This window comes from Chinchilla lanigera, unplaced genomic scaffold (genome assembly GCF_000276665.1).
Source record: "Chinchilla lanigera isolate Chin_1 unplaced genomic scaffold, ChiLan1.0 scaffold00038, whole genome shotgun sequence".
NCBI classification, from domain to species: domain Eukaryota; kingdom Metazoa; phylum Chordata; class Mammalia; order Rodentia; family Chinchillidae; genus Chinchilla; species Chinchilla lanigera.
This window is the reverse complement of record NW_004955439.1, coordinates 7,758,907-7,782,980: the sequence shown is the minus strand read 5'-3', so window position 1 is coordinate 7,782,980 and position 24,074 is coordinate 7,758,907. Positions and strand designations below refer to the sequence as shown.

The 24,074-nt window shown below is 37.9% G+C and overlaps 1 protein-coding gene across 9 annotated transcripts in view; it reads right to left on the bottom strand.

Moving 5' to 3' along the window:
• Positions 1-24,074, bottom strand: part of Ipcef1 (interaction protein for cytohesin exchange factors 1) — a 170,236-nt gene that overhangs the window by 53,501 nt on the left and 92,661 nt on the right. For all 9 annotated transcript variants that reach the window (XM_013517366.1, XM_013517367.1, XM_005390558.2 and 6 more), the window contains 2 exons: positions 5,071-5,144; positions 3,589-3,660 (listed from right to left, as the gene is read on the bottom strand). In XM_013517366.1, the coding sequence (XP_013372820.1) occupies positions 3,589-3,660; positions 5,071-5,144 (146 nt within the window). The remainder of the gene's footprint in view (positions 1-3,588; positions 3,661-5,070; positions 5,145-24,074) is intronic.

The following is a 24,074-nucleotide window of genomic DNA, read 5'->3' as shown; positions in this document are numbered from 1 at the left end:
CTGCCTTTCCAAAACTGGATGCACTGGGCAGCATTACACACCATATTGTGACTACATCTTGTAAAGATAGAAAGAGAACTTCTTCAAAAGGTAGCAAGAATGATGGGATGGGTTTCAAAGGAAAGGGAAGGGGCTGGCGATTTAGCTCAGTGGCACAGTGCCTGCCTGGCAAGCACAAGGTCGTGATTTCAATTCCTGGTACCAGAAAAAAAAACAAAAACAAACAAACAAATAAACAAAGCAAAGGGAAGTATTTTGAGAAGAATTAATGGTGTGATATGTCCCTTAATAAATTTTTAAAATTTAAACATTCAGGGATGGGGAGATAGCTCAGTGGCACAAGGCCTGCCTGGCAAGCACAAGGTCTTGAGTTCAATTCCCAGTACAAAAAAAAAAATTAAACATTCACCATGGCTTTTGATCCTATCTTATATTTATTGTGACAAACCAGCAATTGTTTTAAAAAATTCTATTCCATGTTTTTTCTAGAACTCACTGACTTTGGATTCCTCCCTTGCTAAGAAATTTTCTTAGATTTCATTGCAGCAAAATAGTTTTATTTATGGATAAATAGATGGAGGCACAAAACAATTTATATTTACATAAAAGAAGGTGACAGATGTTTCCTGGGAGTTTGTTGTGTATTAACTTAATGGTAATGTGTGTGTTGGAGGAGCACAAGTGTTAGGAAGGAGACATACAAAACAAGAGCATCTTCCCACAAACACTGTCTGAGAAAGGCAGCAACCACACTCTTTGCTTAGAAACCAACTCTTTCATTATCCCTAATTACTTACCCTGCACTGGTAAATTGAGGGTCTCTGCAGAATATGCAAAGTTTCTACTAAATTTAATTACTTTCCTTTCATTGTCTCTGAGAGAAATGTCACCATCCAGAAATGGAGTTACCCAAGGAGGAGAACATGTAAAATAGAACCCATCACTCCAACGCCACCTGCTCCAACACCACTTCCTTCCTCCCTCCCACTGAGCCAATAAGCCATCCTAAGATACAGCATTTACTGGCTTATGTAGGCTGCATTAAGAAGGCTGAAAGATCTTTCAGGTGTTACTGAAATCTAATCTCTAAGTATAACCTACGTAATCTGGTTGGACAAAGGAAATGTTAATTTGGCAGCACAGGGAAATTCTGCGTTTTTAGCCATTATAAAAATCATCTTTAGAATAATAAAATCCAGTAATGATGTAATAAATACCCTTGTGATATACTCACACACAGACAAAATGAGCTATGTATCCATATCTGGCCTGATAAACAATTTTCAAGCATAAACATGACTGGAGAGATTCAAAAACAGATTAAGAAAACTGAAGTTCAAATTTCAGTTGACACCTTGTTTATAAGTTAGAAAGAGAAACACTAACAGGATTTCAAGTAACATTGACAATACTTCACAAAATAGATGGCCAATAAGATCTTTTTTTTTTCCAGTACCAGGAATCGAACTCACAACCTCGTGTTTGCCAGGTAGGTGCTGTGCCACTAAGCTAAATCCCCAGCAAGATCTTGATCCTGGTAGTAACTGTGATGGGCTTTGCTTTGGCAGCCAACAACATACGGTACAAACTAATACTCAGGCAACACTACTTGTCATTCGATAACTATCTGCAAATGGAGAACACATAAATGGAAGATAAATAGACCAGAAATGTAAGCAAACCCTGAGGAGGTGATAGGACAGGGAAGCAGGGAGTTCAAATACAATTTAGAGAACAAATCAGTCTGAAATATAGACGATTCAAATAACCACGGAAGGGTCAAACCTTTTATTGTTTGAAAAGTCTGTTTTACTCTGCACGAGGAAAAACTTACTAGGTAACAAACACTTATAAGTAATTGTTTCTCTGAGGAGCTCAGCTTTACTCACTCCATGCTGGGGAGAAGAGAACTATGGTATGGATTTTGAAAGAAGTAGCTCAGGATGGATGGGAATGGCAGTGCCAGGGAAAAAACTGGTAACAAGGTGCTCTTAGAAAAGAGAAGCCAGGGACAGCAGGAGGCTGCTGGAGAGGCACTAGCGGGCACAACTGTCTCCCCGCCTACACACACCAAGAGCTATTTGGACATCATTGGTGGCTCAGCTGGTTGACACCACCATCACTCCACAGTCTCCCACACCACTTACAGGGCAAGGGTTGGCCGATCAAAAGGATTTAGTCCCCAGTACAAATAGAAAGAGGAGGAAACAGCTTTGACCGTGAAATTTTTAAATCTTTCTCATTTTATGTATCTGCTCTTGTTTGTTTGTTTATTTGTTTGTTTGTTTGTTTTTTTCAGGTGCTTGAAAAATCCAAGAGGGAGAAAAGGCTAAAGTCAGAAAAAGTGTAGAAACAATTTCTTCCATACTTTGTCTAAATGAATCAAAGACTTGTTTAGAAGACTCAATTGTCCAATCCTCCCCTGCCTCCATGTGTCTACCCAGGATTTCCCAATTGTCTGGAAGCAGTTTTGACCTCGTCCTTGGAAGAGAGGTGGTAGGAGTTGAGTGTTGGGAACAGTGAGAAGGCATCTATCTAGCAGGGGTGGGTGTTGCTCCTGAGGGGATGACCTGTCAGAACGGGTTGTGTGTGTGTGTGTGTCTGTCTGTCTGTCTGTCTATCTCTGCCATTGTCTCTGTCTCTGTGCACGCATGTAATGGAAAGCAACTTCTATTTTCTTTAAGTTTCTAAAACAAGAAGGGAGAGAAAAATCAGGGCAAATAAGTAAGGGCATTATTATGTACAAATAAACGAAATAGATTTTTAGCATAAGCTCTATGAATGGAGGAGCGTGTGTGTATGTGTGTGTGTGTGTGTGTGTGTGTGTGTGTGTATTTTACTGCTATCACCCAGCATCTGTTACAGTGGGGCACACAGTGGGTGTTCCATAAACATATTTAATTGATTATGTGAAGGTAATAAAAGATAATGAGAATTCTGAGATTGCACTTAAATTAAATGAAGTATTCTCTGATGCTTCAGATCAGCACTTCAAATCCAGCCTCATTCAAACAGCAGCCAGTGTAGATACCTTCATATAAAGCAGTAGAGATTGACTACACATATAATACAGTTATTTAAAGATAACAAAAAGAAAATGAAGCTAAGTATGTAAAATTTTAAGTTAGATCTGAGAAGGACATTTTATGAAAGAGTCTGTGGTACATAAAGAGGTGATAAATCCCTGAATCTACATGATAATCACACACCACATATTAAGTGCTGTAAATAGACTCCGCACATACAAAGTTGAGAGGCCAATTACAAAGTACTTTCAAGTTTTTTTCCTTGTGTTGCCAACACTTGTTTTAACATCTTCTTATATTAATTTTCATCTAGCTTTTCTTGGCCTAGTGGTTCCTTCAGAACAATCTCATGATTTCTTTCTAAATAACCATTTGACATCAGTAGTTCTCCAAAATGCTTCCAAATACTAGAGCACAGACAAGAAGGCTTTGGAACTGCTAAATAAATTAATCCTTAAAGTAACAGAAATATGTAAAACAATAATTGATATAACATGGGCTTAAACTTTCAGTGCACAACCAAGGTAAGGTGTGCTTGTATTTAACAACTTCCTCTACTTACACATTCATTTCCTGCAGATTCTCAGCTGCAAAATAAAAGGTCTTGATCTGTGGGTGGTTGATCTTCAATGCACTAGGAAGAGGAGAAACACAAGCACATAAGAATTCGTGTTTATAAACATTCAGGGATCAGAAAAAAAAATTAGTCAAATATAAGCACCATAAAAGGTTTTTTTTGTAAATTACAAAAATTTGTTGCAGAAAACACATGTTGTCTAGTCCCTATTTCAGATAGCATTCTGCAAGTCGATTTATCATATTGAGACTGAGACTTTGCTAGTCAATAGTTTCCATTGAAAATATATGGGCATATATATTTCTTTTCACTTGCTAGCTGCTTTCCTCTAAAGATATAATAAGCTAAATTTGACAGTTATAGAGATGTCACTTCAAAATATTCGTATTGAAGCTTTTATTTAAATTAAATCAAAGGTATACCAAAATTTTATTCATAAAAACAATTAGGTATGGATTTCTGCTCTGTGACAATTCATCAGAAACCTTATGCAAAGCACCCTTTACCAATAAAGGCAAAATAAAAGGTGGCTTTTAGTTTGAAGGAAAAATTTAACACCGTGACATAATAAATAATAAAATGCTTCCACTTTACCGTTGAGATCAGAAGTTCTGCAGGACCGGACAGTTTTTTTTTTTTTACATAACCAATCAGAAACCACAAGAATCAACACAATCCATGTAACATGGGATACATGCTGCTATATCAGAGTGACAAAGAACTAAAGCAAACATCAGCTTAATTGTCTTACAAGAAAACAATCATTTGCTGCAACTAAAAGCATAGGTCAGTAGAGAAATTCCCCTTTTCAATAAGACTGGAAAAGATATCAAAAGTAGAAGAGTTTTTTTAAAGGTCAAAGACAATATAAATGAAAAATAACAGCAGGCTACTGTCATGGGAAGGGAGCCTTACTGGGAGTCTGGAGACCTCTGTGCAGAACCTGAACTCTTCTGAACTCTGGGCTGGCAACAGACTCCCCAGGCTATTGTATTTCCTTCTTTCTAAAGCAAAGATCATGAGCTGGAGAGTGCTTTGCTCCTGTCAGTTTTCAAATCTTTTTGGCTTATATGATATCCACGTATAATCCCAAGCTTAAAACATCTCAGAGAATTCAATCTCAAGGGTGCTACTGACAATGCCATGATGTAAGGGAAACCGGCTGCACTATTATGCCTACAACTCTGCTGAGGCTTACTTAACTATTGCTGCTCTTTACAAGGCCCAAACCTTGACAGCTATTTGACTACCCTGCCAGTCCTGGAGCGGAATGTATTTTTCACTCCATCACTGGCACAGTTAATAGCATCCCATGCCAAGTCTTCAGGGAGGCTTTAATCCCACATGCTCCATCAAATGAAGCACCAGAAGATGAGACCTTCACTCACTTCCACGTCATCACGTCATTGGATAATTATAAAGGACATTATCCTGACTCAGTTCTGTGGCAGTTAAGAAGTGACTTACTGCTTTTTCTTGCATTCTGATGCTCTTTCCACAGTGAAATCAGAAAGGTTGACAAATCCATCTGCTTTCTCTGCCTGAAACAAATACATCCCACAATTAGGAATAAATACATCAATCCTAGGGGTTATTGAAATTATGTAAATGCAGTAGAGATGGTGTGAATAAAATGAGATAGAATCAACAGATACCTTCTTGAATCAGCACTAACCACGGACTTACTCCAGACACAAAATTTATGACAGAAATTAATATTCTCCTGATTAGCTACCCAGAATCTTTACATGAGAAGCAGCATGATGTAGCTTAGGGCTGGTCAACATCTGGCAGGCATATGGCCCCTGACCCCTTCCTGTCTGCAATGAACCCACAAAGCCAAACCATCTGAGACCTACTTCCTGCTGACCTCATAGCCATCCTCACCATCATTCACATCCTACTACCAAAACACTTCAGATGAAACCCCATTTGCAACCTTGATACGGTGGACAGAGCCCTCCCTGTGGACTTAACCAATCTATATTCCTATCGTGGACCTACTTCTTGCTAATTGTTGTGACTTAAGTGGGAGTCTAGAGAAATAAAACACAGAAGAGACAATCACCAAACACTATTTCCTCTCCCAAGTCTGCAGGCAGTATCTGGGGAATTCAACCACAGATCCACATCCCGCAGAAAAACTTAGTTCCAAAATCAATTCCTGTAAAGCAAAAACTTCAGGAGAAAATGACACTTCTGAGGACCTAGCAGAAATGTTGCTTTAAGGCATCAAAAATGTCACAGGAAATGTACTCACTGTCCCACCTCTCTATGAATTTGTTAAGGTATGTTTTCTGAATAAAGTGTAACTGAGCTACATGAAGCTGGATTGTTTGTCATCAGCATAACCCAAATCTCCTCTCATTGACACTGGTATCTGTGAGTAGAGAAATAACTCTACAGATTAAATGCAGATAAGTCAATGGTTTTTGGGAGACGAGTTAAAATTGTTTTTGAAAATAATCTTAATTTTTAAAGTCAGCTAGCCATGTATAGCACCACAGGTGATCTTGGCTGAATTCATCATTCTGCATCCTTTTTTTATTGCCACCTAGAGGCACTTACTGCAATCTTCAAAAGAATGAAACTGTGAGACATTCAACCATGTTTCCATCCTCCATCTCCTACATGACCTGTCATGCAGTTCTTTACCTCCACTGCCTCCCTCTTATAAGATTTAAAACTTCATCCTGATGGACATTTCTCTCTTTTAAAAAAAATATATATAACACTGAGTGAATATACATATTTGTCCACATATATGCATGTTCAAATCTATATGCATATTCACATATAGTCAGATATATTTCATATGTGTGTGAAACTTATCTATTGATAGGCTGGTTAATTACCACATGGTATTTTCACCAATTCTATGTCAAAAAAGAATGCAGATTCAAAAATCATAAAATGTACCAGTAACTTTTTATATGATGCACAGTAGTTCCTGTGAGTTCTCAGTGTCAAATGAAAGTATATTTTTACAAAAACTGTTAGGTACCATGCATTCCATTTCTAGAGATTTACTCAGAAGATTCAAAAATGGATACAGTAGTTAAATAAATACATGTTCATACATGGCCATAGAAGCACTATTCACAATAGCCAAAAGATTGAAAAACCCAAAAGACCATCAATAGGTGAAGAATAAACAAATTGCCATACACCCATGAAATGAAAGATTATTTTTACATATAAAAGAATAAAGTATTAATACATACTACATGGATGAAACTTTACAACATTATGTTAAATGAAACAAATTAGACACAAAAGGTCACATATTGTATAATTCCAATTCTTTCAAGTAGCCAGCATATAAAATGCCTGAAGACAGAGGACAGTTTGGCACTGGGGAGTGATGGGTGGGAAACAACAGCTCAGGCTACCTTTTGGCATGATGAAAACATTTTGGAACTAGAGAAAGGAGATTCACTGTGAATATACCAAGTGGCCACTGAGCTGCTCACTTTAAATTAGTTGATTTTATGTTACATTTATTTCCTCAATAAAATTATGAGTTAAAGTATTTTTATTCAAATTCCCATAACTGATACAGAAAGAAAAGTGATTTATACTCACCATTTATTTCTATTTCCAGAATATTTGAGATGTCATTTACCCCAATGACTTCCACATGGATGGCGCCTATCCTTCTTTTTAGTCCTCATTCGATGGAACTCCAGTAACTGATACTATAGCTACTTTCTCCCTCTTAACACACCCTTCTATCTTGGTCTTTCTGACAGCACATTACTGTTGCTCCCCTGTTCCTCTAAGGACTCTTTCATTTCCTGGGGTCTTCTCCACCTGTGTGTTTCTTACATCAGAGCTCCCCAGAGTTCTGCCCACAGACGTAGGACTCTTCTCATCACAGTACTCTCAATGAGTGATCACGCAAAATGCATGGTTTAACCTATCATTTTACACACATTTCCAAAATCTATTCCTCAAACTGCAATTCAGCCCTGGAGCTCCTGCCCAGGTCTACACTGTCTAGTGCACAGTTCATATGGTATTCTACAAGCTCCTCAAGAGTGGCAAATAAAAACCCAAATCTATCATCTTGCACCCTGCATATGCCTGCTGCCTGCTCCTCTTTCTCCTGTTCTCTGATTCAATGAAAAAAACCACTTTCTATCCTGATGCCAAAGAATAAATTCTGAGGGATAATCCCCCAGCCCACCTATAGTTTTAATAGTGTCTGTCTCCCTTAAAACTCATGGTGAGGCTTGGTCCCCTATGTGACAACGTTAAGTATAATATTGAGGCCTTTAAATATAACTAAGTCACTAAGAGAAATTCTTTTCTCATGAGCTGTCATTGTTTCAAGTCTAGATCAGTTGCTGTAAGAGTGGTTATTAAAAAAGGAAGACACCCATATGTCTGGCACCTTTTGCATGCAATCATCTCCCTTTCCACTTGTCTACCAGGAAGTAGGAAGTACATGGTCTGGAACAGAAGTTGAGCAGATACCATTGCCATAACCTTGGGCCTCCAGAACTATCAGCTAACTAAACCTCTTTCTTTTCTAATTCACCCAGCATCTGGTATTTTCCTATAGAACGTAGCCTAAGACAATATGCTTATTGGAATTCATGCAGGTAAACACAAAGCTATATCTTTGCTCCATCTGTCATATATTATTAATGCACCTACTACCTTCCACCTCCATCAGAACGTCATTAATGTTTTCTTGAATTGCTGTGTAAGTCTCTAAACTACTCTCCTTCTTTCTAATTCTTTCTCTCCACCCAATTTAGTGTCAAAGTCATAGTCGCAGCAAATCTTGGCATCATGAGCACCCTTCATGTCATTTCTCTAATTAAAACCTACCTGATTCCCAGTTGCACTTGGATAATTCTGAGTGCCTTAGCAGAAGGTCCTTTATGATCCATCCCTAATTTATACCAGTCTTATCTTTTCCAATCCCCTTTCCCCATACTCACCAAAAATAAACAGAAAAATTAAAACAAAACACAATACTACCATAGAGCAGAATTAGAATTGACCCCCAACTTGTGGGACTTTTAGTTTCTAGACAATTTGTTTTCAGTACAGAAAGCCCATCTCAAATGACAACACAAAAATCACTCAAAAAGTGAAACATACGTGTACTCATATTTTTGTTTACTTAAAAATAAATCAATGTAAAAGATAAATTGTAAATCTTCATGTGGGTGGATCCCACTTCTTCATATCTGAAATGACTATGATTCCTTTAAACAAGATCCCAAATAAATTTGAGCATAACCACCTCAGTGTTTCCTCAGGAAATCTTCCCTTCATAAGCAGAGACTGCTTTTCATTATTCTGAAGACATTCAAGCTGTATTTAAAGTCACAGACAGCTGTGTCAGAAATGCTCCTTGCTTATTTGACTTGCAAAAATGCCTCCAAAATGACAATCACACTGGGAAAATACTGAAGGAATGACAGCTTTCTTCTTTGTCTCCTTCTCCTCCGTCTCCTCCTTTCAGAGTCCTTGTTACCAGTTACATTTAACGAAAATAACTGACTTGAAAATAACTGACCCCTTTTATGATCCCTAACTTTCTAAAATGTTACTTGAAAGTTGTGCTTTGATACCTGAAAATTTCCCTCTGAGCCCCAGTGTAGTAAAAGACTTGTTCTCTGGCCAGAAGTATCGCATTATCCTTTGACCATTGTGCAAGACTGTCCCAGCCAACCTAGTTTTAAATTCTGAAACAACTCTACTTTTCACTTCACGTTTCAGCTCATCCCCACGTCTCCCCCTGCATCTCTGATTTTCTGCACTTTAGTGGAGAAACACGTGCACTTCTTATCACTGGGTAGCACTAAATTTACATTTTTACCAAAACCATTATTGTTAAAATGTTGGAGGGAAATGTTAAAAGGTAAAGGTGCTGACCATCTCTCATGTCATGAGGCATCTGTATTTACATTTCCCTGGAACTCTCTGCCCCCATTCATCTTCAGAGCTCTAGACATTGGTTTGTTCAACAAATGTTTACAAAGCACCCTCTTCACATCAGACACTGTGTCAAATACGTGGAATACAACCATGAACAAACCAGAGGTCTCTGCTCTCGAGAAACGAAAAGACAGTCCACTCAACATGGAAACATATAAACTGAACAGGAAAAGTGATGTAGCTGAGTGTAATGGTATTTCAGAGTGTGGGCATGGAAGGTTACCTGCTGCTGCCTGACAAATTGCCTCCTCTTGCCTCAACTCGCTAAGTTTTCAGGACCCAGCATAGGTGAAACCTTCTCCAAAGCTTTCTCCTGCTCTCCCTGTGCTGGCACAGGTGCCCCCTGCTTGCCTCAGTAGCAGGAATGGGTTTTCCTTAAAGTACTTCTCTCACTGAATTTAGTCATCTGCTGCTTCTCCAACAGACTAAGAATCATGAAGAAAATACTTGTGTCATTTATGTATATTATGTATACACAAGGAAGGTATTCAATACATGTAGAATAAGTTTTATGAATGACTGAGGGATAAGTCAAGTCATTTTCCTCTGACAATAAAATATTAAGATAAGATGCAGAAGGTACTTTGGAAAATACTTCAGCAGTTTCTACAAAAAATATATAAACATATAAATTACCATACAACCCAACAATTCCACTCCTAGTATCTACTCAAGAAAAATGAAAGCACAGGCCTACGCAAAAATTTGCATGCAAATATTTATAGCAGTATTATTCATAGTAGCCCAAAGCTGGAAACAACCTAAATGTCCATCTAGTGGTAAACAGTGTAATAAGATGTTCAGGCACTTGAATATTAATTGAAAATAAAAAGGAGCAGTGAGCAACAAATGCTAAACCATGGATGAATCTTGACAGCACTATGCTAAATGAAGATACAAGAAAACACATATTACTCTATGACTGCTTGTATGAAATGTACAGATTAACGCAATGGGTGTGCAGGGTTGGATTTGACATTTATTGCAGATGGCTGTGAGGATCTTACTGTATAATGAAAATTACTGAAAACTGACATTGCAGTAGTTACATCAGCTAGTAAATTTGCCAAAAAAATACCACTTGGACATAGTAGATTTTGATATATAAAAATGTACCTCAATGAAGCTGTTTTTAAAAACATGACATGAAGGAAACATTTAGGGAACAGAAAACTCTGGATAAAACCCCTTTGTTCAGTTATCAGTGAGACTTGTAAAAGGATGACATGAGATTTTAATGATTCCACTTACAACTAAAAGGGACTGGTTCAAACGTTCACACAAAATTGAGTTAATATTCTCACTATTCTAAGGTTTCAGCTTAATTATGGTTCCAGATTTGGGCTAAAGAAATTTAAGACATGAGTATTTTATACAAGATTTAACACAGTTCAAATATTTTTTAAATTAAGTAAAATGGAATATGGATACTCTGGTTTCTCTTCAGATTGTATAAATCTTTCACCTTTTTAAAATAGGACATTGAGTCTTAATATTTAAATAGCAGAGCATGAAGAATTTTTTAGGACAGTGAAAATACTTTGTACTTTTATTAGGTGAATATACGTCACTACATGTTTGTCCAAACCCACAGATGTTCAACACCAATATTGAACCCCAGCGTAAACTGTGAACTCTGGATAATAAAATGATGAGGCAAGATACGTTTGTTAATTGTAACAAATGGGTCACTGGGGGTGGTATTGGTAATGGAGAGATGGCTGTAGGTATAGGGGGGAGGAAAGGACAAATCTCTGTATGTTCCATTGAAACTTGAAATGAAGCTAAAACTGCTCTAAAAGGTGAAGATATAAAAAATAAGCTAAAGAGGACATCATGTTTGATATTTAAATGTAAATACGAGTGTCTGTTGCCTTTTTTACTTTTTCAAGCAAGTACCTTACAAAATAGACAACATTACTTCGTAAGTATATACATACATCAGAAAGGTAGAAGAGCAGATCCATAGAAATGAGAATGATATCTATGCTAAAGGATACACAAGTCAGAGAAAACCAAGCCAGAAAAAAATGAACTGCAATATAGGGTATTATTGTGTATTACATGGTTAGAATTTAAAAGTATTGCTATTTCTCTATTTTTAATGAAACCACATTACCTTGATTCCAAAAAACATATTTTTAGACTTCAGTAATTTTGAAATCAAAAGGCACCTTGTAGAATCTCTTCTCATTGCCCACTCCCAAAGTCTCCCCCTAAAAATCTGTTGTTAAGTAAACTATAGATCATAAAAAACCTTACATTTGATGAAAACGGGTTCAAGTAAATGAATTTTGTGGCTGTATTTTATAATGTGCTTTTTGTTTATGATGAATATGGATTTTAAATTTTTGGAGTCTCTCTAAGTGAATTTAGGTTACCTAGAGAGTGTCAGGATCAAGAGAAGCTATAAAATTCCATTTCGCCAAATAAACCTTTTGCTTTCTCAGCCCTGCCCTGAAATCCTCAGCACACTGGAAACAAAGGCTAAATCTGGAGCAGAGCTGTCCATCCTCGTGACACCTGGGACCAATTGTCACTAAATTCTCACAGTACACACTGAGTTGTGACTCTACAGAAACTCAAATTGCATTTTCTAAAATATAAATGAAAGTAAACTGAGATTGAAGAATAGATAAGATAAAATCAATGAAGTTTGGCCTCTGCAGAGAGACAGTCCTCATGCAGTGCTAGTAGGGACCACAAAATGGAAACCAGAGGAAGGAAACTGGACTGTAAGGAGCAAAAATGCATTCACTCTTTGACTGGTAAATCCCACTTCTGAGATCTGTCCTAAATACATGCTGGAGACTACATGTCGTGATGTGTGCATCTAACATTATATGTACTCACCAAAGGCTGTAACAATGCAAATTTTCAGAAGACACTTGAGTAAGCTGTAAAAAATGACATAACTACACACATAGCTAGAGATAGTAACTTCTAGGACACAGTAAGAGAAAACATAAAGTATTCTATGATATTTATAGTAGGCTAATTTTAAGAGAGAATGGAATTTGATTCCATAGGCACACTTGCCTGTGTTTGTAAAAATAAATAAGGGAAAAAATAAACCCAAAACATTTTTTAAAAGGAGGGAGGAAAGAAAGGAGAGACATGGATGACAGCAAGACTTACCTCGCTGTAACTTGTTACATAGCTTTGATATTGGAAGTGGGTAAATGATTGATTTTTTTAAAAATGTAAAACAGAAAAAAGAAGCAATTCCTCAAATTGAAAATAAGGAAACTTAACCGAGTGTAAATATGCTAGCATGCCCCCACACATCACAGTGGCTCCACACGACCTCAGAGCAGAGAATCTGATGATCCTAGCTGGTGGGAGACAATTAAAAGCTCTAAGAGCGGCACTGCTGCTGTCATTTTGAGATCACTCGGGTGGTTCTTCTCCACTCTTCTCCCAAATTACATAGCATCTAAAGCTTCCCTCCTTCTCTCCTTACAGTAAAGCCCATCACGCTGCTTATCCCAGTAAGCAACCCCTTTCTGTCTTCCTTTCAGAGAAGGAAACACAGAGCTCAGCACAGTGAGTTCATCTCTACCCTGAATGTATTCCTCCAGCTGCAGGGGGCTGTGACAAGCACCACATGGGAAGGAGTGCAAAGTAATTTTTTGGTTTGGTTTGGTAGTTCTTTTTCTTGAGTACCAGGAGCAGCCTGGCAAGTGAGAATGCTTGAAATCCTTTTAAGAAGTGTGGAAATTTTGAATAACATCTTATAAGAGCTAACGTTTGTTAAGCACTCAGCATAAGCCATTGAGGAACTATTCACTGCCTTTAGAAGAAAAAGAATCCTGCTCTGGGTGCTGGAACTTGTGGAATTGATGGGTATTTGAAACCAATAACACCAATGGAGTTATATAACTAATATACTTATGAAGGGGGGAAACCGTGTGGCACCAATGCAATGACAGAATTTAGACAAGATGCAGCACTTAGGTAAGTACGCTAGACATGAGACTGAGGAGCTTCGGTTTTAACCAAGAGCTGACAAAGGAAAATAAGAGAATCTAGAGTCAATGCCTGGCACAGGTGAAAACACTGGATTTGAAATCAGAGTTCCTCACTGCAAATCCCTCATTGTGTGATCATAGGTAGAGCCCTTAACCGCTCTGAACCAGTGTCCTTACAGTGAAAGAGCAGATACAACCAACTTCTTCACATCAACATGGATGTGCACATAACACCATCAAGTTGTTCAATCCATAAAAATTGTATGGGTTAATTGTCATTAGTCCTGAGGAAATAAGAAAAAGGAGGGAAGAGAAAGCAAAAATGACAGAATGACTTAGAAAGGAATAAGGTGATCTTAACCACTGTCCCTGAGCCCCATGGCACTTCTGGGTCTCAACTCTCCCTTGTCACCTTTGTATCATATGCAAAATTTCAAATCCTTTGGAGAATAGTAATGCTTGAAAGTGTATTAAATTCTTCCTACATTGTGTGGGACACATTGTTGTGAAAATATTATTGCATTTGAATTTATCTAATATTATCCTATAAATATAATTAGATTTTGATCACCAGAGACATTCTTCTTACAAATGCCTAGAAATAGATATTGTATATTTAAAACCTTCATGAATGTTTTAATTGATAAATAGAAAGGCCCAATTTTCTACAGAACTCAGAGATTCTTGGAATTAATTATAAAAGCAATAATGTTCTGATGGTAATAACCGTGATGGTCCTGAGGATACTTAAGCTTCAACAAGGGAGAGATTGAAAGGGTCTGAAGCAGGCAGATCACTGCGGCAGACGCTGCCAGTGACCCAGCCACCTCCCAGGTCCTTACCACCCAAGCAACCTGGCCAGAATTCTCACTGCTGGAAGCTATACTCTTTGTGGGAAGAGTCTTCTGGCTGCCCGATTCCATTCCTCACCTGTGCACAGCAGCTCAGGCATCAAAGCCCACAGGACAGGTTCTCACCAAAAAACAACTGGGACTTGGTGTATAAATACCCGAGACCCCTTGCCCTTGGTGGGAAAACTCTGGATTGTGTGTTTTGCACAATCCCTCAGAGTTCGTAAGCATGATTAAGCTATGGTTGCCTGCAGCCCTAACATGCTTGCTAACGAGGGCTTGGCTAGATTACTTTTCACCCTTTCCATTTCTTCATTCTCTTTCCAAGTACAGTCAGTGCTCTAAATTTGTGGGTTCCACACACATGGACTGAACCAGTCATGGATCAAAAATATTCAGAAAATTGTGTCTTTCCTAACATGTGCAAGTTTTTTCCCTGTCATTTTCCTCTAAACAATACAGGATAAAAATAACAATCATTTACACTGTACAAGAGATGATTTAAAATATACAAGAAAATGCATAGGTTATGTACAAATACTACACTATTTTATATAAATAACGTGAGCATTCAAGGAGTTTTATATCCATGGGCATTCTGGAATCAGTTCTCAGCATAAACCGCAGGATGACAGCATTTTATGGATTGCTTCTCAAATAAACTGTTTACTCCCGAAGTCCCTTCTCAGGATCTGCTCTGGGAAGCCTAAACCAAGATGCCAGTTCCTTCACAGAAAATGTTCCCACTTGTAGACACCACCAACAGTCCATCTGCTCAGCATTATAAACTGTCTTTATTTTTTTCTTCATTTTATTAGTACATTTTAGATATATATAATTATAACATTTATCATAGGAAATTTGTGCCTGTACAAATTAAGATATGTCTTAATTCTTTTTCTTTCCATTTCCCTCCCCTCCCTTCAGCCCCTCTTCCCCTCATTATTTACAAAAGCTTTGTTTCCTTTTTTTCCTTCTATTCTTTTTACCTCTTTCTTTTTCCCTTCCCCCTCCTCGTTCCCCTTCCCATTTGAACTTTTTCTTTCCATTCCCAATATCTATTATACATTTTGGGTTTTATTTGCACTTTTAGTTTCTCACACCAGAGAAACAATGCAATATTTAAACGTGTGTGTGAGTATGATCTCAAGGTGCATCCATTTACGTATAAATGTCTCAAGCTTATTCTTCTTTATAGCAGAAGAGTACTCCATTGTACAAAAATACTACATCTTCTTTAGCCATTCATCCATTGCTGGGCACTGGGGTGTATAATCCCACTTTATTATTCCCTCTTAAAAATCGCTCACAGATGTGAGCACCTCACTACTACTTTAGATCCTAGCTAAGTGCTACTGAAGAGGTGGCTGGCACCTACCTCTAACGTGCCTACTAGTCCTCCTGGCTAACCATACTTACCTAGATTCTCCAATCTCTCCCTACAGAGTCAATTAAAAATGTTAAGTAAAGTTATCTTATTCTTTCATGCAGTATGACACAACAAGATAGTCATTACTTTCAGAAACGTCAATTTCAAACACTGACATGAAGATGGAAAACACACAATTTAAAAGCATTATGTGTGACTGTTCTCCATAGTGTAAAATTCTTTGCACACAGTCCATTCACACAGCTGCCCCTGCCTGGCCTTGCCACCCACACATTCTTCAGATGTCTGTGACCGCAGAGATGCCATTGCTTTCACCTACTTGTGGTGACCTCTCCAAGAGCACAGGGAAGAGGGGAGCTCAGGGAGAGATGAGAGGGGGGATCAAGGAGAAGGGAGTGAAGAAAAAGGTTGTAAGTGAATTAAAAGGAATGTGATTAAATCTCACTGTTACAGAATCAACTGTATATCTTGGTATCTAATCAATTTCATCTACCATCCATGGTAAAATTAAAAGCAGGGAAAGAATAAAGGAACACTACCTGAGAAAATTTAAACTTATTCCCTTTCCATAATAGAGATTTAAAAGTAATTATAAAAAGGTAAATGCTTCCAAGATAGTCGGCCAATATAGCACATAATCTTGCCTTCACACATGTGTATTAAATTTTCAAGTACCTCATGGACTTTAAGGTCTTTTCAAGCTCTTTTCATGAGTTTCACAAATATTATTAAAATATCAAGATACTTCTCAACAACAAACAATGAATCTGAATCAAAGATGGGGACAAGATATTTCTCTAAGAAATGCTATACAAATGGCCCGTGGTAAACATGTTCAAAGTCACTGGTCTTTAGAAAATTCAAATCAAAACAGTATCAAAATACCACCTTACATCCATTGAAATAGCTACTATCAAACATAAACAAAGAAATGCATTGTGGTGAGGATGTAAAGAACCTGGAATCCTTGTGCACTTTTGGTAGGAATATAAAACCAACCAGCTGCTGAGGAAAACATAATGAAATTTCTTCCAAAAATTAAAAATAGAATTACAATGTGATCCTGCAATCTTACTTCTCAGTATATACCCAGACAACTGAAAGCAGGATTTTAAGGAGATACTTTGCATGATTCACAATAGCCAAACGGTGAAAGCAACATGCATCCATCAACAGATATGAATGGATAAATAAAATGTGGTATGTGGATATAATGAAATATTATTCAGCCTTAAAAAGGAAAGAAATTCTGACACTGGCTCAATATAATACACCGTAAATGCTATGTAAATCATTATTATCATTGTTATTCTTTACTGTTTCAGGGATAATGACAAGAAAATTTAAGGAATGGTGACATGAAAAACTATGCCTACATGTTCTGTAAAGGCACATTTTTCAGAATAGTTTTGATCCATCGTTGGTTCAGTCCATATGTGTGGAACCCACAAATCCAGAGGGCTAACTACATGTGGAAAGAGATCAGCTGTGGACTCATGTGGCTTGGTGGAGATAGGTCCTACCTGGAAAGGACTCTACTGACTCAAGATTCAACAGTGCCAGCTACAACATGGATAAACCTTGAAGACTTTTTATTTCTTGAAATAAGCCAGTCACAAAAGGAGAGACAATATATGATTATACCTATATGAAGGACCTAACGTAGTCAAATTCATAGAGTCAGAAAGTAGAATAGTGGTTTCCTGGGAGTAGGAGGAGAAGGACAGGAGAGTTATTGTCTACTAGGTACAGCGAGTTGGCTTTGCAAGATGAAAAGAGTTCTGGGTGGCAAGGGGGAAGAATTGCCCAAGAATGTGAATGGACTCAATGCCACCCAACTGTACCCTTTAAAATGGTTACAGTAGTGAACTTTCTGATAGAGTATTTCATCACAATTTGTAAAAAATAAATTTAAAAAGTTTACCTACTGTTCTGAAGTCATTATTTGACAATGAAAGATGAAAATTCATCTACTACAGTAAATTGTAGTAGATTCGAAGTGGGAAAATCAGTGCCCAATGTGCTGTGAATGCGAACCATCTCTTCCCCAGGGGATAATCGCCCCTTCAATTTTCTTAGTAAGAATCAAAGGCCCCAGGGAGGATGCATAGTTGACCTAAACTGTCCTGTGGCTGCGTATCAGGGTATGACCTGTCTTTTTGATTTGGAGTCCAGGGATACCTTCTACCATAACATGTCATTTCTTGTGTCTTTTTAAAGACATCTTTTCAAATGTGTTTCCTTGTATTCCCACCCCTTTAAAAATTTATTATCTTTTAAAACTTGCCATTGCACAGCTTTCTTTCAAAATGTTCTTAGAACACACACTACGGAATTAAACACAGCAGCATAATGACAGATGACTTTATCTGCTCACTTGTTTACAGAAGCATCTGCCCCTGGTCTTTGGAAAAGCCTGCTCCAGAGGAGCAACAAATCTTCAGAGAAAGACTTCTCAGAAAAAATTCTCAAATCAAACCAAAGTTCAGTTCATCTCTTGGGGCACATATCATTACACTGCTTGGGAAATGAGTATACATCCTCACTACCAACTCCTGAATAACCTAAACTCTTCCTCCAGAGATAGAACCACTGTGCTGAGGAATCCCAGTGCCTTCCATCCCACTCCTGCCTATGGCTTAAAATCGTCTTTATATAAGCTTGCTGCATGTATTCTTAGAATCTCCAGCACAGCGGAGCCCATAATTGCCAAAAGAAACCATTTCTGTGTCTGAAAATCCCTAGTACAGTTTTTCCTCTTCCTAAAACCACAGTACCCATGTAAACAGATACCTTCTAAAGCATCCATAAAATTGCTCTTCTTTGCATGGTTTCTTTTAATTTTACATGACTTTCCTTGATTGATCAATATTGCGTGTCTCTATCTGTTTTCATGAGAAACCACTTTGACCATATCAATATGTAACACAACAAGCATTGTTAATTTCCTACCACTTTGATTGTGACTCTATATTGGCAGTGCTGTTCTTTTGCTATTTTGTAAAAGGTTGTCTGTTAGTTTTTTTCCTCCTTTTATTTTTAAAATAAAAAAAAAAATACATGACTTCACGTACATTTGATCTTCTCAAAGGAGCTCTGATTTATGTAGAGATAGTCCAAGTCTACTCAGTCAAAGTCTACTCAGAAAATGGGGGCATATAGAATTGTATCAGGGGGCTGGGGATTTAGCTCAGCAGCAAAGCGCCTGCCTGGCAAGCGCAAGGTCGTGAGTTCGGTTCCCGGTACAGGAGAAAAACCAAAACAAAAAAAAAAGAATTGTATCAGAAACCGATATGTCAGTATCTTTGTATATATTACTATTTACATACATATATTAATGAATACATACTAATATTTATACAAGTACTCATACATACATGAGTATAAATTAAATGTATACCACTTCACATTTAAATTAATAAGTGTGTGTATGTGTGTGCATTTTGTCTCCTGTAAATATTTTGAGGAATTTTAGAATAGAAAGCATTCTGGTTTTAAATTCTGTAGACTGACAAATAAAGTCACGACCTTTGAGTCATCCTTTGAGGTTAACTCATCACCTGTAGCCACTGACACATCATATTTTACTCCATCTGAACCGTCAGCAATTCGCCTTCCCATTCTCCTTTCTGACCTAAATTCCAGTTTGGCATAGAGTTCACCAACTTCATTTAATTGATTTGAATTTTCTTCATGGAGGAAACATTTTAAAACATTAGAATTTGAGATACTTTCAGAGGCTGTTGTCTAAGACAATGAATATGTAGTTCAAATAAATTAGAAGGCTCAAATTCTCAGTTTATTAGATTAGTCTCTTGTCAGGGAATACAGGGAGTATTTAACAATTCTTTGATTAGATGATTTATATAACTCATAAGTAATGTAATGATTAAGTAATTTTCTCAAAAACTCTTGGTGTTTACTCCATACCTACTCATTTTAGGGTACAGGGACAGTTTAAATCAGACAAATACAGAATACACACTCAGGTACTTATATTGTAATCACTAAAAAAAATTTTCCTACTATGGCAAATTCCTTCAGGCATTTTTTTAAAATATACGCTAATAGATAATTACTAATGAATGATACAGGAGACTTAATGAACCCTCTCCAGGGAGAATTAGCCCATTTTTAATTTTTCTTAAACTGAAAGACACGTACTAAGTATTTACTAAAACTGTCAGAACAGTTGCCCCATGAGTAGAGAAATTCTGGATTTCAAGTCACACTTTTCAATGAGGGTAAATTTTGCCTAATCTAAAAACTGATTAGATCTTTACTATAAATATTCTCATAAAACTGATCCCAAGAAAAACATCTTCCTACTCTGAAATCCTCTGAAATTCACATGAAGTACATGTGCAGCTAGGGAAGGAAATGGATAAAGTTAACACATTACTTGAATTCAGGAGCATTCAGGCAGTGTCAGAAACAGTCACATTTGTTCAGATAGATCAGAGTCTCAAAGTGAAAAGTCTACATATTACATATTAAACCACCTACTAACCTGCAAGCCTCATTTCTTTACCTAAAAGTTTCATGAAATAAAAAGCATAGCATGATTCACCAGGGGGTCCCGTGGGTCCTTTTAAATACTGATACACCAGCATAAATGGTTACTTTACTTTAAAAATGGAAATTTCTAGTGATTTTACACCAAAATATAGTGGACAAAAAGAAAATAAATTTAAAAAGTAAGTGACAATGAATTGAAGTGAATTTCTACATTTTAGCCACAAACTCTTCCTTCCTCAATTTTTACATTATTTTCTCTGTCTCTCCGGGCTCAAAATCTTGGATTCCCATTTTAGATTCAAATCTTATGTCCTGTATCTAATCACCCTTCATATGTTACCCCCCTTTTTTTATTCAGGGTGCTATTCCAAATCTGCACTGTTCTCATCCAGGAGTCCATGTATTGAATAACTGTGGGGTTTTTGTTTGATTTTACCATCTCCTAACTGGCTTTCTGAAAGTTATCTCATTCTCAATTTATTACAGCTATATCAATATTTTTCACACTCCAGCTTACTCCTTGCTCAAGAATATGCAGTGGCTCCCTACTACCTTCTGGATCCTAGTCACTTCCCTGTACTGTGTGTTCAAGGTCCCCATTTACTGACCCTGGGTCACCTCCCAATAGAGAAGTCCTGCAGTCCAGAAAAAAGAGTTCAGCTTTTGTGTTGGAGGATATTAGTTGTAATCCCTGCTCTGACATTTACTTCTTATGAAACGCTAAACAAGTTCTTTAAATTCCCTGAGCTTCAGTAAACCCACTTGAAGAAAGAGAACAATAAAACCTATCTTGCTCGGTTATTATGAGAATTCAATAGAATGCCTAACATAGTGGGTTGGCACAGCTCATTTACATTTTTATTCCTTTGTTCATGTAGGTCCCCAGTCTAGAATGCCCATCCCCTATGCTCCCCTCCTCACACTCCTGATAAAATGTCAGCACAGATGGAACAGTTATGCAGGGCCTATATGAGACCATAGGGCCTTTCTGGCAAACCCATTTCACAACTTGTCCTGTATGTGCTTTTAAAAATAGAAGTGAAAATCCCATTCCTGGAAATTTACTTCCTGCAAATACAGTCCTGACTGACAATCTCATTTCCCCATATTCCTAATGCTTATTTATTTATGAAATGAACAAATATTAACTGAGTGCCTATTAAATGTCAGACACTGAGGAAGACACTAAAGATAAACCCATGGTCTCACCGTACAGAGATTACTATTAATTATTAAAAACAGCACATCTGACAAACATATAAAGACAGGATGGTGGTGATGGTGTAAGACACTCAGGGAACAGAGAGGTGGCCAAGTTTAGGGCCATGGGTAAGTCCACAGCAAAGAAGGATATTTCAACTGAAATTTTTCATATGGAGAAGAATAAACTTGAGGGAATTGGGTGAGAGAAAGATGTCAGGCGTGGAGATAAAGGTTTGTGAGCAGAGGCATAGTGTGTGCGAAGACTTAGGGAGAGCCAGTACATTCCACAGCAGAGAGTGGGGAAGGAGAAAAGGTACCAATTACAGTGATTCCTTTGAGCCAGAGAGTAAACTTGTACTTCATCCTCAGAGCAAGGGAAAATAAAACTACGTTTCATCCCAAGATTTTCACCAGCTGGGATTTGCATAGCCATTAAACTTACACATGGTTTTGAAAGACTAGGTGTAAAATCTTGTGTACTGTGTCACTTTCTAAGTATATAAAATGTGATGTGAAAAATGTCAGGTGATTTTTCTCAAGGAAGTCCGAGCAGTGCAGTTAGAAACCTAGATACGTGGGAAAAGAAGAATGATGTACAGTGTGCATTGATTACTGAGTAACAAGGACAACCAAAGACCCAAAGAAAGGAGAGGCTGATGTGGCCTCCTCGGGCAGTGGCAGGAGCAATAGAGACAAGCAAAGGAACCTAGTAGGATCATTTGTAATCCCACAGCAGAACTGATTCATTTCTAGAGCTGTTCTCTCAGAACTCTACTGCCGGCCGAAGACAGTGGGCTTCATTGTATCACTTCTCCTGATCCCCGGATGAGCTCACACTGGCACAGGTTAGCACCATGGATTTAGGAACCAAGGGGTCTGTGTGGGAAGTTTTCTGACACTACGTTTCCTTACACTTACATGATATGTAGGACCTGGGACAATTTGCACAATCTCTCTCTGAGTCTCAGTCTTCTCAGCTGCCAAATGTGGTGATTACAGCTGTCTCTGAGGGTGATTCTGAGGGGTTATCAAGAGCATGCTTCAAAGGGACCCAGGAAAGCTCTTGCAGGGGTAGTAGACCTTCTGTATAGCAGAACTTCTCTGACAGCGCCGTTACCTCTCAGCATCCAGCTATGTGAGAAGTTACAAACCACAAGGCTTACCTTCGCACAAAAATAGGGAATATGGAAAGCAGAATCAGACATCTGCTCATTAGGCCTGGGTGCCTTAGGAGCAACTCTGTCCAATCTGAGTTCTCTATGTGGTATAAAGTACATAAATGTTTTGGCTTGAGGGTATGTGCTAGGCTCTTACTTCGCTGTTGATATTCACACAGATAGCAGGAGTATGACTACTAATTAAGTACGCATCCATCGGGTCCCTTTTTCCCCACAACAAATATATAATTGAGATGTCAGGTTGTGTGTGTGTGTGTGTGTGTGAGAGAGAGAGAGAGAGAAAGAGAAAGTGGGAGAGAGAAGGAAGGGAGAGAACAGAGACAGTCTCCATGGTACACTGTAATTCATGACTTCCCTAACCATAACAAAGCAATTATTCTCAAAAAAGCATTATTCTCAAAATGAAGTCACTAATCTAATTGTATTCAAGCATTTAAATAGTGCTTCCTGCATTTGCATGAAAAAGACAGGATGGAGCCTGCCTGTGTCTGAGGCTCCATCCTTTTCTTCTCTCCAACCTCTCACAGTGCTGCTGGTCCCTGTGGCAGACCAAGATTCCAGTCTCCCAAAATAGTGAAGGCCGAATGCCTGAAGGTAGCTCTACGAAAAGCAGAAGCCAAATGAGCGGATGGCACTGAATGAGCCACATCCGTAACCGCGTAGCTTGAGAACAGCTTCCTTGCAATCCTAAAACAGTGACAGCACCCAGAACATATGTGCCAAACAATCTCATTGATAAGATTAATTTATTGCTCAATCCAAGCTTTAGTACTTCCCACAGATGTGCCATACTCCACCAACACCAATTTATTCAACAGCCTCCAGAAATCTCCCAAAGTAAGTCCTCTCATGGTGCAGATGACAATCATGTGCCATAATTACCCAAAAGCACAAACCTAAAATAATAACAAATGAGAAAGGAAATTGTGTATTAGCTTTAAACCTGCCTGCAATAGAAAGCAAAAGCATAGTCTCAGGTTGCTTTAATTAGGGCAAAACAATTCTGCGCTAGACAACATGAAGATATATCCAGAAGAGCAGAATAAAAGGAAAGGAAAGGAGATAGTGGAAGACTGCCCGTTCTGCAAGGTGACCCCTTAAATCTTTGATAAAATTGTCGAAACTCATAAAATCCTTCAAGAAATGTATTTTTGTGAAACCCTAGAAGGAGCTTTGTGCCATGCTATGCATGGGGTGAAATCTTTTGGAACAAGAATGCAGAGAGGAGCTCCAGGGGAGTGTGCTTATTCCAAGGAACTGGAATTGGATTTGAGTTCAATTTAAGCAAATGTTTAACATTGCCTTGGGTCATCTGGGTAATACAGTTTTTTATTTAGTTATTTGTTTTTCTTTCTTTTTTGGAAATTTTGACTAGTGGCCTATAAAAGCAAATTCATCAACA